Source organism: Malaclemys terrapin, chromosome 7 (genome assembly GCF_027887155.1).
Source record: "Malaclemys terrapin pileata isolate rMalTer1 chromosome 7, rMalTer1.hap1, whole genome shotgun sequence".
NCBI classification, from domain to species: Eukaryota; Metazoa; Chordata; order Testudines; family Emydidae; genus Malaclemys; species Malaclemys terrapin.
This window is the reverse complement of record NC_071511.1, coordinates 79,665,052-79,680,866: the sequence shown is the minus strand read 5'-3', so window position 1 is coordinate 79,680,866 and position 15,815 is coordinate 79,665,052. Positions and strand designations below refer to the sequence as shown.

The following is a 15,815-nucleotide window of genomic DNA, read 5'->3' as shown; positions in this document are numbered from 1 at the left end:
GATTAATCAATCATGATTAATTTTTTGAGTTAACTGCAATTAATCCACAGCCCTATTTTAAATCAGTTCTTACATTTTAAGAATCATATGGTATGTCAGATCACTCATCCTGGTGTCTCCTTACAGAACCCGTGGGTGAAAACCTGGCCCTACTTAAGTCAATGGGAATTTTGCCGTTGGCAGTGTTAATTTACTTCAATTGGACTGTTTGTACAAGTTTGGCATGTGGGATTTGAACCTTATTTAGGAATTTTAGTAGATTCCTCAGCTGTTCCATATATATATATATATATATATACACACACACACACACACACTAAGTCTGCATGTTAAATCAGTGTAACAATACTTTGCACTCATATAGTACTATTCATCTACGAAGTGCTTTATAAATCTCCCAGAGTATGGCTACACAGCAAACACACACTTGTGGCTGTGTCAGATGACTCAGACTCACAGGGCTATGGACTGAAGCCTGATCTCAGGGACCCTCCCTCCTCACTGGATCCCAGAGTTCAGGCTCTGGCCTGAGCCTGAATGTCTAAACCACAATTTTATAGCCCTGCAACCTGCGTCCTGTGATCCCGAGTCATCTGACCTGGGCAGAAGGTATTATTTGGGGGGTAACTTTCATACACAACTCCTTGTCAGCTATTTGTGTGCTCAAACTAGGAACTGTTGGCTTTTATAGCTGGATGTGAGCCCTCAGGAGTTTGCTGACCAATGCTAGATGAGCAGAGACCAAAAGTGACAAAATCAGAAACATTAGCATAAATCAACCATAATGAGTTAGCTTTCTGACAACCTTTTCCTGACTAAAAATATTCTGCCCATGCAACATTCTAAACAGTTGCTTTACAAGGTCATGATGTCCACATTTGAAATATGCTCTCAAGTACACATTCACAGCCCATTCCCACCCAGATGGTGCTACTGGATGTTATTTATTTTTTAAATTACTTTTGATGAATAATGTGGAGCCACTGCCCCCTTCTGGTTTTATTCTCATTTCCATACACACCAAGTATATGCCCATGCAAGTGAAAGAGTGACAAACAAGACTCTTTAGGTAACTCATTCTCTTTCTTAATCAGGTTTAGAGAGGTTTTTCATTAATATTTATTTTCACCATCATAAATGTGGATGGAAGGAAATATTTGTTATAACATGTTAAAGAAATTATGTAATTTTACTGCTTAAAACGTTGTTTTCCAATATTCCAGTTAATATTTAGCCTAACCTTAGAAGCATGATTGAAAGCACTTGGTTAAATATGAAAGGGTCAGAGCTCTGTAACGTAAAAGTGAATGGATTTCACAGTTCTAGAACGTATTACACAATTAGGTTTCATTTTGGGCTAACCAACATTTATACAATATGTGACAAAATACGGAACAATGCTAATGTATATTGAAGTAACAAATACAGTCAGAATTATAAAGTGTTACAAATTTTCAGACAAAACTCCTATTGAAGTCAGAAGCAGCTATGTCTGAGTAAGAACGGTAGGATCCAGTCCCATGTTTATGTAATTTCAATATGGTGGACATAAAAAAATTGTTAAATGATACTAGAGTTTTTAACAAGTTCAGCAAAAAATTTAATATGAACTTAAGAAAATAATCTTAGATCAAAAGTGTATAATTACATGTTAATGACATTCTCTCCTTAATATATCCGCAATGTCTTCATATGGTGTTCTCTATTGTAAGCCAACAATATGTATTTCCATCAGTGAAAATTTATGAAAATACTGTAGATTGGGGGGGTGGAATGCTAGAATCATATTTAAAAATATTTTATAATAGGAGGAACACAAAGGAGTTGAATTACTGAGAAGTTTAACATTTTATCAGAAATTACTATTTAGAAGTAGACTTCACTTTTATATTTTTGAACTACATATCCTTCTCATCCTTTTATCTTACTAAGTATAGAGTAAATATAAATCCTATTAGGGGACAGTAAAGTTGTTAAATTTGGATGGATATTTTCCTCAAACATTAGCTCAATGGTTTCCTTTGTAAAAAAATAATTAAATTAATGCTAACTGTCGCCTTTTGTTTTCATAGATTTCTCTAAAGCTCAGCACCACTTCTTGTCTAGCTACTCAGGTATTTTTTAATTTGTCTATTCTCACAGTATAAGCCTCTTCCTCCATTTGCAGTTTTTCGTTTATCTCAGTCTGTGAAGACAATCAGAAAAAAAAAAGTGGTTACGATGAAGCTATTTTGTGCTGCACATTGTCTTTGTGGTTTTGACATATTATAGTGCCTTAAGACAGACATTATCCTGCACACACCTTCCTGTTTTGCAGACATTATGGTGTTCCAGCCTGTACTTATGTGATAACACTTTATCATATTACTGTGTACAATCCCAGTGTAGTATGTCTGCCATGAACAGGAAGGGATATTGGGACAGCCATTTTTCATACAACCTTAAATTAGGAGATAGGCTAATTTGTCTGTATTCTCAGACAGATTTCACCACTAAACACCAAATCAGAAAAATTGCTCTGGGGTTTGGTTATTGCAGTGTTTTCTTTTACTGCAGATATTAGGTCTCCAGTGTAATACATTTTACTGACCCACTACTGGAACTTAGAAAGCATATTGGAAATGAACAATAAAAAACAAGGTTTATGAGATTTTGCTTGTCTGTCTTGATTATAAACATAATAATGAATATATATTATACATAGGAACTCCAGAATTCTGAAGCATTTCAGTGCTTAAATTTCAATGTAATATTTGCAATGAAGGTACATGGAATGTGACACATTTTAGCAAATTTGTTGGCAGTGATAATATGTAGCTGTCTGCAATTCTGTTGCCTGTAGAAATCTGGGCACACTGGATCTAATTCCATGAATATCAGAGGCCTTGGAATTTATGTAACCTTTTCAGTATGCATAGATGTATATGTCCATGGAAACAGATGGTGTTTCATAACAAAAATAGATCAGAAATGGAAAGAACACAAGATAAGGTCCTTCCAAGTTTTCTATGAAAGTTTGGAGAGGGTAAAAAATATACTTTACTGACTCCATACAAAATCACCACAGATTTAGGGCCAAATTATATTGAAATTAATATGGATGTTAACAGAGAACTATGTAATTTATACTAGTAGAAAAATCGGTCCTTAAAATCAAGTGCTGAATTCCATCCAAGAAAGTTTGTAGTAGGTTACCTTTTCAGTTAAACTTCAGGCCCTTAGCCTTAAAATCCCTATATTGCCATACTCCAACATACCAAGCAGTGATGGGCAAATCTCAAAATATTCTGAAATTCTGAAAAGCTTGGATAAAGCACCAAAAAAATCTGAATTCTTATTTGAACTTTATCCAGATCTTATCTGAACTTTACTCAGATCTTATCTACCTTGTTCCCTGTGTTTGGACCATTGTCAAGTATAAACAAACAAGTCCATATCCCATTGACCCGTGTCTTCTAGGTACATACTTAATCACTTTCCTGAGGAGAACTGAATCTCCAAGTTAATTCTCTCACTCACAACCTAGCTGCCCTTCTGTTCCCATTCATATATCCTTCTCTGATAAATGTCTTTAATGAAAATCAGCTATCCCTGTGGCAGCTCCTGCTTCAGACCACTACCATTACCATTACACCTACTTTGAGCCAGCACTGTGATCCGACACTTAATGGTATTTCCTTGATTCAACAGCACCAGAGGATGTATTACATCCATTGGCGAAACAATGCCGAGTATAAGATCGCAGTTCAATGTCTAAGAATATAGTGGAAGGATTTTGATCATGGATCAGACAGAATCTAATGATAAGAGCAACTGGGGGAGGGGGGCTGTCAAAGAGCAGAGGAATCAGTTGTAGGAGAAGAGTCTGTGAGGGGAGGACAGTTACTACAATAAAGAGGATATTATTCTCTGGGTAGGTAACCAGAGCTTGAAAGATGGAAAAAATGCATCTCTCGCTTGATCCTGCAGTTCTTTTTCATGCAAAACTCTCAAGGACTTCACTGGGAGTTTTGCCAAGGTAAGGTCTGCATGGTCAAGAGAAAAATGTGTATTTAATTTCTTAGAAAAGATGCAGGTTCTATTTGCATGTATAGGCCCAGACTTTTTCATCTATTTCTAATGACAAGTTGAATGGGAATACGGAGTCAAACCTGGAAGGCATTGCGCTGGTGTCAATTTTCCAGCTAATGTTTCCCATTCATGCATAATCCATACAACTACAGTTTCTCAATATCAAACTATTTTCAGATAATGTGATATTGTTAATAATAAAGTGTTTCTCATTCAAATACGTACATCACTGTGAGCAAATGTGCACCATATAAGATTATAATGGTATGTTCTGATTACAACAGCTAATACAGAGTGATAAGTGCAATGAAGTCAATAATAATGGATACTGAACAAGGTTTTGGCTGTTTCTCTTCAGTATGTTCAGATGTTTGATGGAGCAGGATGCAATACGAGATGGTCAAATAGTCTATTCCACTGGGGCAACTCTTATGTAACTACACACAAAGAAACTAAAGTATAGACTAGACTTACATATGTTTGTAATACAGAACCTACATAATAATTGAGTGTGTGTATAAGTTTCAAAGGCTGCATATTAAGCATATTCAATATGGCATGTGTTCTCTCACTGCATCAGATCCTACACTACTGAAAAGGAATTTTTCCATTGATATGAAAGAGTAGGATTTAGCCCATACTTTCTAAATAACACAGCAATTGTGAAGACGTGTTGTTATGTTACTGAATCTATTTTTGGCTCTTATTACATGTGAGATGACTAATTTGCAAGTTATGTATATCTGTTAAACCACATTCCTACAGCAGATGAATGTGTTGTTTGTCAGCATAGTGTGGGTACAGTTTACAGTCATTAATTAGCTAATTAACTACAGTTAGAATTAGTGAACATATTTCTAAAATAGTACCTGAAGGCTGCCAATAATTTCATTTGTGATCTGACCCAATACTGACTTAACATCTTCAATGGTGAACCCAGCCATAGGATCTATGTCCAAGGATTCTGTTTCTGGTTGGAGTCCTTCTGGATGACATTCTTGATTGATTTCCTAATAAATTAAAAGTAAATGCCACAATAAATGTTTCAGTTTGAACATTCCACTATTATATACAATATCAAAGTGTTGCCAGCCCAAAGGCACAACAGCAATGTGCTGTGCTGGCATGTGAAAGATTTTAATTTGGGAAGAGATCTTCAGAGTGTTTTTTACTGGCCAATACAGAGAAGGCACACTGCTGAGGTATTGTGATTGTTTCCTAAGGAATGGTGAGAGAGGCTGACTGAATACATGCCATACATGCTCCCTTGCTGACCAATTAATGCATCAACAGCAACTTCATTCAGTCTTAAAACTGAGCGCACATTATACCCTAGTAGCAGAAGATGGACAGAGGAATCAAACTGGTGACTTTCACTGTGTTCCTATGGGAAAAAGTGGGGAGATGGCTCACAGTAGAACAGATGAAAAAAGAAACCCTTACCTCAGTTTCCACCTCTGATTCTGGGGGTAATGCAATAAACGATGAATACATATCATAAGATATACCTTCTTCTAGCGGAGCTGGGAAAAGTGTATCCATTGGTTTGACAAGTTCAACCACATTCTGCTTGGATTAAAAAAACCCTCATTGTAATATTGGATTTAATTCTTGCTCACAGCTTTGTGAAGACTTTTTGAAAGGAAATAAAATGCTTGGCTCACAACAAACTTAGTACCTTTTTGTTACCATCCAAGTGCTTGAAATTGGAAAGCCAACTGACAACTATTACAGACCACCGTTTGCTTTCTGACAAGTTCTTCCAGGGGCTCTCATTAAAACGGAACAATTTATCTGAAAAGAGCTCTTGATTTCCATAGGTTCCATAGCAATGCAATTCCATACCCACCTGGATAATGAAGTTTGGAAACTAAAGTGTTGAGCGTACCTTAAAGATTATTATAAAATAGAAAATTGTCAGTCCTGAATAAGAATGTTTGTTGTATCTTAGAGTCAAAGGTCTCAGGTCATCACTGCATTATTTTATTAATTCCAAACCCCTTATACTGGGGTTCCACAGTGCCAAGTCAGGCCCCAAGATTGTATGATGTTTTTTGTTCATTTGTTTATTTGGGGGACTCACTGCTGCAGCGCCTCCTGCTAGTCTCTCAGGGAATTAGCTCATCCAGCCTCTGGAGCGCCCTCTGCAGGCCAGTGTCCCGCTGCCGCTGGCCCCTGTGTCCCTCCCAGGACCCGGTGCCCCTTGTCTTTGGGGTGCTGCCCCTGGCAATACCCTCGCAGTCTCAGGGTCTCCCCACCCAGGGGAACCCCCAACCCTCTATCCCCACCTTGCCTCAGTCATGGGCTACTGCTAGTCACCATCTAGCCCCCGCTAGCTGGGGCAGACTGCAGTATAAAAGCCACTCATCATAGGCAAGGAGGGTTTGGACCTGCTGCTTCTGTCTATCCGTGGACTGCCCCCTGTAACCCCAGTACCTAATTGGCCTTCCACTAGGCCACAGCCTGGGCAGTTTCCAGGCCAGAGCTCCTCAGCTCCCTTGGCCTTCCCCCAGCTCTGCTCTGCTCCGCTCCAGGTACCTTCTCTCAGCTCCCTGCAGCCAGGTCCCTCCCTCTCAAAGCTAGAGAGAATCTCTGTTGGCTTTTGGCTCCAGCCCTCTTATAAGGGCCAGCTGGGCACTTGTTAAGCCAGCCACAGCTATGGCTGCTTTCCAATCAGCCTAGCCTTTCCCCTGCCACAGCCCGCCCCCAGGGTTCTTTTAAACCTTTCGGGCAGGAGCGGGGTAACCACCCCACTATAGGGGGGTTTTACCTTACAGTTTCCCTTTAAATAGAGTCATATAGTTAAAAATCAGGAGGGACCACAAGTTCATGACCTCCTATATATCACAGGCCACCAACACCAACCAACACCTGCCCATTTAAACCCAACAACCAAAATGAGACCAAAGTAAATGAGAGTCACAGGAGACTAAATTATTATGTGGTATAGACAAAGAATAGGAGGGATCGAATTGCACCAGTGCTTGAGGCCCCTGCAATGGCAGAGAAATGATTAAGAGAGATATACCCGGATAATCCTGGCAAATGACCTACAACCACATACTGCAGATAAAGGCGAAAACCCCCAAAGGTCACTGCCAGTCTAATCTAGGGGGAAATTCCTTCCTGACTCCAGGCACTCTTCCTTCCTTTTCTGTTCTGAGTCTTATAACCACCCTTGAATTGTCAGATTATAACTAAATTACAACACAACTAGTTTCTTTTATAAGTCATAACAGTCACAAAATTCAAACAAAAGATATTAAAAAGTGCCTGACATGGCAAGGTAGACTATGAAATATCATGTGTAGTAATAAAAGGTTTATGAACAGTACTATACTTCGAAGCAAAAATGCAGTGAAAGGGTCATTATGAATTGTCCCTTCCTATATGTTGCAGTCTTAATAAGTCCAGGGGAAAATTAGAATGAATGAATTGTGGTGAAAGCCCAGAGCCAACAACTGTATTTAAATGAATCCTTCTAATGAAATACTTTCCTTTAAAAACTACAATTAAGTCTTTGTATTTCCTTAGAACAAAACCTTATGTTTAACACCAGAAATGGTTCTATAGCAAAATCTATTTAAAAACACAGAAGGAGTCAGGGTCAGTATTATACTTCTGCTTATAAACAGTTACAATTTCCCTAAAATAAACTTATAACTTTCTGAAGTATGTGAATAGATTTAAGACAAATTACACTGATTTATATTAAAATATTAGTGCTGCTTATTGAAAAATTGTGAAGATTTTTAATTTTCAGAGTTATTTACTCATGACAAAGTTGTATTGTTCAAAATAGCCTCGTAAATCACTATAATTCTTGAGCTGTGAGAAACAGTTTGATGGGGGGAAAAGCGGACAAAATGTTATGTTAATGGATTATGCAATCTATTTGTGCTAATATGATGTTGCACGTGCCACAGAAATGAGTCAGATCCTCACTGACTGTTATAGGCCCATGGTGCAAAGGACCCTTAAACCACCCTTAAAGTGGCTGATGAGGAGTCCCCCATATTGGAGGAATCCTGGGCTGGCCCCAGCAGTGCAGAGGGTGTCATGATCAGCTGGGGACAAGGGGAAATGTGATAGAGACAGAGGAAGTGGAACTAAATCACAATATGCTTTGCCAGTCTCCAGGTGGTGCAATGCTCCCTGGGGAACCATGCTAACCGTAACAAGTTTCTAGGGGGGGAGGGATAGCTCAGTGGTTTGAGCATTGGCCTGCTAAACCCAGGGTTTTGAGTTCAATCCTTGAGGGATCCTTAGGGATCTGGGGCAAAATCAGTACTTGGTCCTGCTAGTGAAGGCAGGGGGCTGGACTCAATGACCTTTCAAGGTTCCTTCCAGTTCTAGGAGATAGGATATCTCCAAAAAAAAAAAAAAAAAAAAAAAAAAAAAAAGTTGCAGCTGCTTTAACTTGCACTGGAGATCAGTTTGGTGGTGGTGGTTTAGAGCCGGCTTTATGAGCTTGGTACAGCTGAGGATTGCACTTACTGTTTCAATGTTACTCTAAACCTATAACCATATACAATTACTTTTCATTTAATTCTTTTCTAGTGGAGGTTTGCATAAAAATGGACAAGTCTTAAAAAGTAGTCATATTGTTCCCTGTGTATGTCATTTGTATTTTTTGTTGAGAACTAGCAGACTGCCTTTTTAGAAATGTGGGCATAGCACAGATAATAAAATAGTATCAAGGAATATTTCTAAACAGAATAACAACAGGATTAGTAAGAAATTCTAATAAATTAGTTCTACAGATGTGGTGGTGGTGGTTATAAAATTAACTTTGCATAAGTTATGAATACAGAATTACATTTCCCCCAGATGTTATCTGTTACTTAAATTAATGTTGCTTAAGTTACCATTATAATAAATAATATAATACAGTGTTGGATAAAATGTAAGTTTCTATTGCATAAAAACAAGCAATGGCTGATAACTTTTAATAGTGTATGTAAAGAGTTTTTAATATTCTATAAATAACTGTTTGGTATATCTTAATAGTAATAGCACAAATGTCCACTCTCAAAATATTATGGAGATTAAAACCAGCTATTGACTTATGCAGAAATTCAAGTAATTGGAAAACTCTCCAGTATTTACATATGCAGTATGAAGTGAACCACTCTATTCACGGAATAAATGTCAGAGTTTGAAAATCAGCAAAAGCTAATATTAAGGTCAGTTTGGATTTACTAATATGTTTGCAGAAAATCAGAATCTACATTTGATGCTTGTTCGTTTCTTCTTGAATGAGAAAATGTAATATTTGGCCCAAAGCTCTATTTGCTTCAAGCTTTTCGTATCCTAAAGAAACTTTAAACTCTTTTCCCCATCTTACAAACCATCTACAGTACTGTACTCTCCTCCACATGGTTAAAACTTTATTTCTGTGTAGTAAATCTTACCAAAAAGGCAAAAGTGCTTGTTATATAAAGGATGAAAAGTATTCCCAAATTTCCGCCTTATGGATCTGATCTAAAACCCAGTGATGTACCAGTGAATCTTTCCACTGACTTCAATATGCCTTGGATCAGGCCATATATGAATGATAGCCAAATTAGAAACTATTACTTGTTGTTTCTTCTGTATAAATACACACGCCATACTTGTGGATTTTTAAATAGTATGCTTTAGGGTCATATGATACCTGCAGAGCCACACAAGCTTATATCTAAAAAGTTACTTAAGTGAGATTTCTTATGAGCCAAAACACTTAATGTAGGATTTGCAGGATTTTACCAGCTAGTCTAAATGTACTTAACTCTAGATCTGCAAATCTTCTGAGTTTCAGACATTAGGATGAAAGCCTGTGGTTTATATGGTAGAATACTTGGAATGAATAAACTGATGACTAGAGCTCTAAACTCACACTTTTGGCCAAACCACCAGTTTAACCCTATCTTCAAGCACATATGCATACAATTTGCCTACTGTAGCTGGCTTAATAGGCATTAAGCGGAACACCAAAATTCTAAAAGAGCACCAATTTTATGGGGAGGCTGCTGCTGCTCGCGCCTCAAATACATTGCTTATATTACTTTGCTGCAGTGTGGTGTCCACATTTGAGGACATAAGCAAGCCCAAAGAATGAAGACTGTTATCGGCCAAACAATCATTCCAAAATATAGATCTATGCAGTCTGAATAGGATAGCAGAACTGAGTTCTACACTAATCAGGGGCTAAATTTTTCCTCAACTTCCTTTACTTGCATGGGAGTTGTGTATGCATATTCAAGGGCAGAATTTGGACCACATGAAGACAATTACAATTACATAAAAGAAACAGAACAATAAATCACATTTCTCCTTTATGTTCCTTTTCTTTATCTTAGAATTTATGTTAATCCATTTTAGAAATGGGTTTCTCAGATATAGGAACTGAGCAATAAGCAAATACTTGAACTGTGAAACTCAACTTCACCAGGAATTAATCTGGCCCAAAATTGCTATTTTAAATACTTTGGTGCTATAACTAAATTCACAAAACAGGATATTCCCCCCCCCCCCCCCCTCAAAGCCATAAATCAGTCAGTGACATCTGGCCTCAAGGACATCGGTGTCATCTGAAATGTGGTAATTTATATTAATGAACATCAATATTAAATTTTAAATAAAAAGAATTTGCTGTAGCCATTATGTTTACATATGGGATATTATTTATCGGTTGTGTTCCTCCTTTCCTATACTTTTGCCCATAAATTATTGTAAGGAGAAACAGAGCCATGGTTATAAATATTTTCCCTCTCAGTTTAATCTTCTAAATATCGTCTTACTGTTTCAGTAGCTATACAAGGCACTCCCCTGTTAACCAACAGGCAGGATTTTCTTGCTTCTAAAGCAACTACTGCCAATTTAAATGCTTGGACAACTAGAAAAGGGTGCTCCTACAGGAAGCAACCAAACCCTTCCTTTCTAGAGGCCCCTCTGTGGAAAACACCTCTTAATGTCACATTCAGGGGCTGCCACAGTTTCAGGGATCAAAGAAAAGGAATAATGCCTCCACTTTACTGAATTGCAACATGCTTTCTTTGTATTTAACCAGGCTTTCAATTAATATTGTACAATTCGGAAATGTTAATACATTACAGACATCAAGGAGGGGACAATGAAAATATGACCAGTGTGCTTCCACACGGAGGGCATCAATGCAGTACTGATTCACCTTGGAATAGTAGCTGTAAATTCATATTGTGTTCACAGTAATGCTAACCTTCATGGAGTCATGGGATTACATGAGAATCTCAGTTTTCATTTAAAAAAATAAATAAAGTTAGTGTCTAGCCCTTGTAGTTACTAGGAAAAGATTGCAAATATAAATCCTTGAGGCTCAAAAACCAGAAGGCAAATAAAAGAAACCCAGAATTTATTATTTTTAAGTCAATACCATGATTTCTTGGGGCTTGACTCATGATTTTCAAATGCTTGGAATTAGCAACACTGAGGTACAGTATTATCTCTTTAAGTCATGTATAGTATTGTAGGAGTTTGGGTTTTTTTAAAAACACCAGAAAGCATGGCTCCTGTGTGTTTGAACCCTGCAAACTACTTACTGATATCCTCCCCTTCTCTCTCATGGAAATTCTGCCAGCAAACAAAGCACAGAAGCTGGCTCCAATGTAGATTGCAGGATTTTGTTAATACAGAGACACGTGCTCCCTAAAGATGAAGGCTCATAGAGCATGTGTGGTTGGCATAACTTTTACAAACTTGCAGGCTAGCCCTTACATTCTTGATTTGAAATGAGAGTTGTTCATTATATATAGCGGTAGAGAGATCTGAAATAAAAATCCAGGGACATTTGGACACCAAGTGTCCATCTTAGTCGTCCAAACATTGTAGAACTTAGACATTTTACCAGTCATATGAACCAATTTTGAAGATATTAAATTTGTACTTGGCATGTATAGCTACATCTAGGTGATGGAAAATAACCTTTCAGAAGAAGTGTTGCCTATAAAGCCTCCAGGTAAGCCGCAAAGCAAGCAGTTGGAAAGGTGAAAAAAAAACAGCCTTAGATGAGCTGTATGAATTGAACAACTACCTTCAGCTTGCCCAAAAGAAAATTTAGGTAATCGCATGGACAAGAAACAAAAGCAAGGAATATGGAAGGAACACACCATTTGTAAAGATGGAGAGGGCAGACTGCTTGTGATGAGAGACACAATATGTAACTATGAGAATCTAATTAATGCAAACCCTTTATACGTTACACTAAACTGGTGTGAATTAATAATTATGGATACTGATGATCTGTCAGAGGCAGTGGTCAAAGATGCACTGCTGAAGATGGCACCTGGAAAAGCAGCAGGTCCAGACAAAATCATGGTGGAAATTATCAAAGCCTTGAGAGAGGTTGGTCACACTGCATGTAACTCTTAGAGCAGTAGTTCTCAATCTTTTTTTCCCACGGACCACTTGAAAATTGCTGAGGGTCTCGGCGGACCACTTAATGATCTTTCCAAATGTTGTTTGTACCGTTAGCTAACTATCGTAAAGTGCTTTGGATAGAAGCGCTATATAAAAAAACCCTTAATAATAATAATTTTTTTGGTTCTACAAATAATAGCACACAACTCATATTTTAATATCAGTAGTCCTACCTTTCTAGTGTGATGGATGTGCTCTCTCCTCCCGCCACAGCAGCCCCCAAGCTGGGGCTGGGAAGGAGGGTGGTCTCTTACCGGCAGCTGCAGCCCTGCTGCTGAGGAAAGTCACCTCTTTCTCTTGTCGCCGCAGCCCTGCATGTCCCAAATTCCCCCTGCCCCCTCTTCTCACCCCACTGCCCCCCTCCCACCTACCTCCTATTCCCCCCAAGACCACCACTCACCTTACCTGCGCAGCTCCACTAATTAGGTGGGTGACCATTCATTCTCGTGTGCGGCCGCCCAGGCCCGCACCTTAGCGGGAACTATCCGCAGACCACCCGAATGGAGCTTGTGGATCACTGGTTGTCCATGGACCACAGTTTGACAATCTGTCTGAGAGGGAATCTCTCAGATGTGATTGTCATATCTGCAGAACAGTGGAGCCCATTTGAAGATCGGAGCAGTTTGGTTGTAGAAAAGGAAAAAAGAAGACAAATGTTATGTTCATTGTTAGATAGTTGGTAGAAAAGAAGCTGGAAAGGAAAAGAGCACGGTTGGGCTTTCCTTGAATTGGAGAAAGCATTCAACAAACTACCAAGTTGACGGCTGGTGCCTCTGCTATGATTCTATGAGGTACTGGAGGATCTTGTCCAGACAACGATGGGTTTGTATGATGGTTCTAAGACAAAAGTGCAGATGCCCTTGGCCTTCGGTATAATGCAAGGATTTCAAGGTGAAGGCTGGATTCCACCAGGGATCAGCATTTAGTTCATTACTATTCATAACTGGTGGATTTCATAAGTAAGCAAATTCAAAGAGAAGGTGGGACGAAGTTGATCCATGCAAACAATATTGCACTTATGGCTAATAGTGAGGAAGATTTCATCCAGGCGATTGATGCCTGGAACATGGAACTAACGCATTTTGTTTCAAAATGAGTAAAAAAAAGCCTGAAGTCCTGTGAGTGACTCATATGGAACCAAGACAGATGAATATCATCATTGAGGGCCTGCTTCTACATCGGGTTTCTGAGTTTAAGTACCTTAGGGGATGGGTTAATAGCAAATGGAGAAAATGACAGAGAACTGCAAGCAAGGTGCCTGAGCGCACGGGAAGTCTGGTGCAAGATAAGTGCAGGATTTATGATATGTGGATGCTCCGACTACTTAAGGGACAACCATACAAAACCATGGTAAGATCAGACCTTCTATATGGGTCAGAGACACCGGTTTAGTGCAACATATAATGGGTTTGCATTAACTAGATTCTCATAGTATTCTCATAATTACATATTATTTGGATCACTGACAGGGTGACCAAAGAGAGGCATTTCAAAAGACTTGAAATGAGATGTTTGAGGGCAGTGAGAGGGGTGACACTACTGGATCTCATGTGGAATGATGCCACCAGAAGTAAGACCAAGGATGGCAGTATTAGAGAGAAGATGCCAGAAAGGAGACTGATATTGTATGGGTATGTATAAGGATGGTTGAAGGAAATCCTATTAGGGAGGCATTTGAGACTAGTGTTTGCGGATGGAGAACAGAGGAGAGCCAAGAAAATGGTGGATAGACTGTGTCTGGTAGGGATGAGTGGATATGGAATGAGCACTGGGCCAGCAAGCCTGGAAAAGACTGATCCAGTGAGCTGACCCTAGGTACTGAGGAAAAAGGGTAATAAGAATAAGAATGTGTAGCTACATCTTAATATCTTGTGGCATATTCTAATTAGGCTGTAGCTTTAGATTCCCACCCATGTCTCATTCTCAGAATTGTTAAACCAGTAGGGGATAAAATAAACATAAAAATGTTAAGCTATACCTAGCCAATTACCTTTGATTATATCTTACAAGTTAGTCAGTGAGGTAAGAGGAGGGATTTACACCTTTAGTAAAGATTCCTTTCACGTCTATCTTCTTGCAATGAAAGATGGCAAACAGATTTGCATGAGTACCTGCTGACTTTAGCTGCACAATGGCCTACAATGTTTTGAATACTTAGATGTAAAAAATGTGGTGGCATTACATTTGTCTCCTGTGGGCCCACCATGGTAGCAGATACTAGAACCCTGCACAGAGCTGCAGGTTAATTACTCTTGGTTCGCCGGGGCAGTTGCGGCTTCTCAGACTTTATCTGAATATAAGGGAGGTGTTAGTGACCCTCAACCAGAGCTAACATGCTGCAAGTATGAGGGAAGGACCCTGAGAGGCATAGAATGGAGTTCACGTAGAGTTATTTTGGAATTGCCTTTCTGCTAATAAAACCAAACTGTAGAAGAAGAACAGGAGTACTTGTGGCACCTTAGAGACTAACAAATTTATTAGAGCATAAGCTTTCGTGGACTACAGCCCACTTCTTCGGATGCATATCCGGATATGCATCCGAAGAAGTGGGCTGTAGTCCACGAAAGCTTATGCTCTAATAAATTTGTTAGTCTCTAAGGTGCCACAAGTACTCCTGTTCTTCTTTTTGCGGATACAGACTAACACGGCTGCTACTCTGAAACTGTAGAAGGGGGACTTTTTGATTCTGTGATTAGTGGCTAGCTATTGCCTGAAGCTAGATAGAGATTCCACCAGCTCACCTATTCTGTGAAATGTCAAGGCTTTGCCTGTCATACAAATTTATTGTACATCCTTCTCTTCTTATCTTATCCCTCTGATTAGAGCACTCGCTGTATGCAAGAGTGGTCATACACAACTCCCCCAGCCCCAAAACTAAACTAAACAAAACCACCAACCAAACCAAACAAACTATGCATTGTGTGCAGCCTCCAACTGTCAAATGTTCAGGAAACAAGTTGTCTAAATTCCTCTCAGCCCATGGGTGGATCCAGTATCATTAGGCTACCCTGCTCAATTAATTCTCAGCTGATGTAGAAGTAAAATAGTTTAATTTTTAAAAGGTTGGCATTAAAAAAAACCAACCCTAAACATAATATTGATTCTAAGCTAGTAAGATGTACAAATTGCTCATGTGATTTAAAAAGGGAAATATGCTGTTTCTTTTTAATATGTCGCACTATAAAAATATTCTGATGTAGGGTGATATAAAGACAGTAATGTTGCATCCTGTCCTATTAGACATAAAATACAAAGATCATTGGCTTAAGTCTTTGCCTCGGAATGTGTACGTTTCTGTTAAAACAACA

General features: G+C 38.8%; 1 protein-coding gene across 5 annotated transcripts in view; it reads right to left on the bottom strand.

Annotated features, from left to right (window-relative positions):
* Positions 1-1,095: 1,095 nt before the first annotated feature.
* The window catches only part of CABCOCO1 (ciliary associated calcium binding coiled-coil 1), a 74,737-nt gene continuing 60,017 nt past the window's right edge, over positions 1,096-15,815 (bottom strand). For 3 of the 5 annotated variants that reach the window (XM_054035772.1, XM_054035770.1, XM_054035773.1), the window contains exons 6-8: positions 5,515-5,640; positions 4,941-5,081; positions 1,096-2,185 (exon numbers count right to left, since the gene is read on the bottom strand). In XM_054035772.1, the coding sequence (XP_053891747.1) occupies positions 2,111-2,185; positions 4,941-5,081; positions 5,515-5,640 (342 nt within the window). In that variant the 3' untranslated portion in view covers positions 1,096-2,110. The remainder of the gene's footprint in view (positions 2,186-4,940; positions 5,082-5,514; positions 5,641-15,815) is intronic. The other 2 variants (XM_054035771.1, XM_054035774.1) reach the window with 2 other exon arrangements.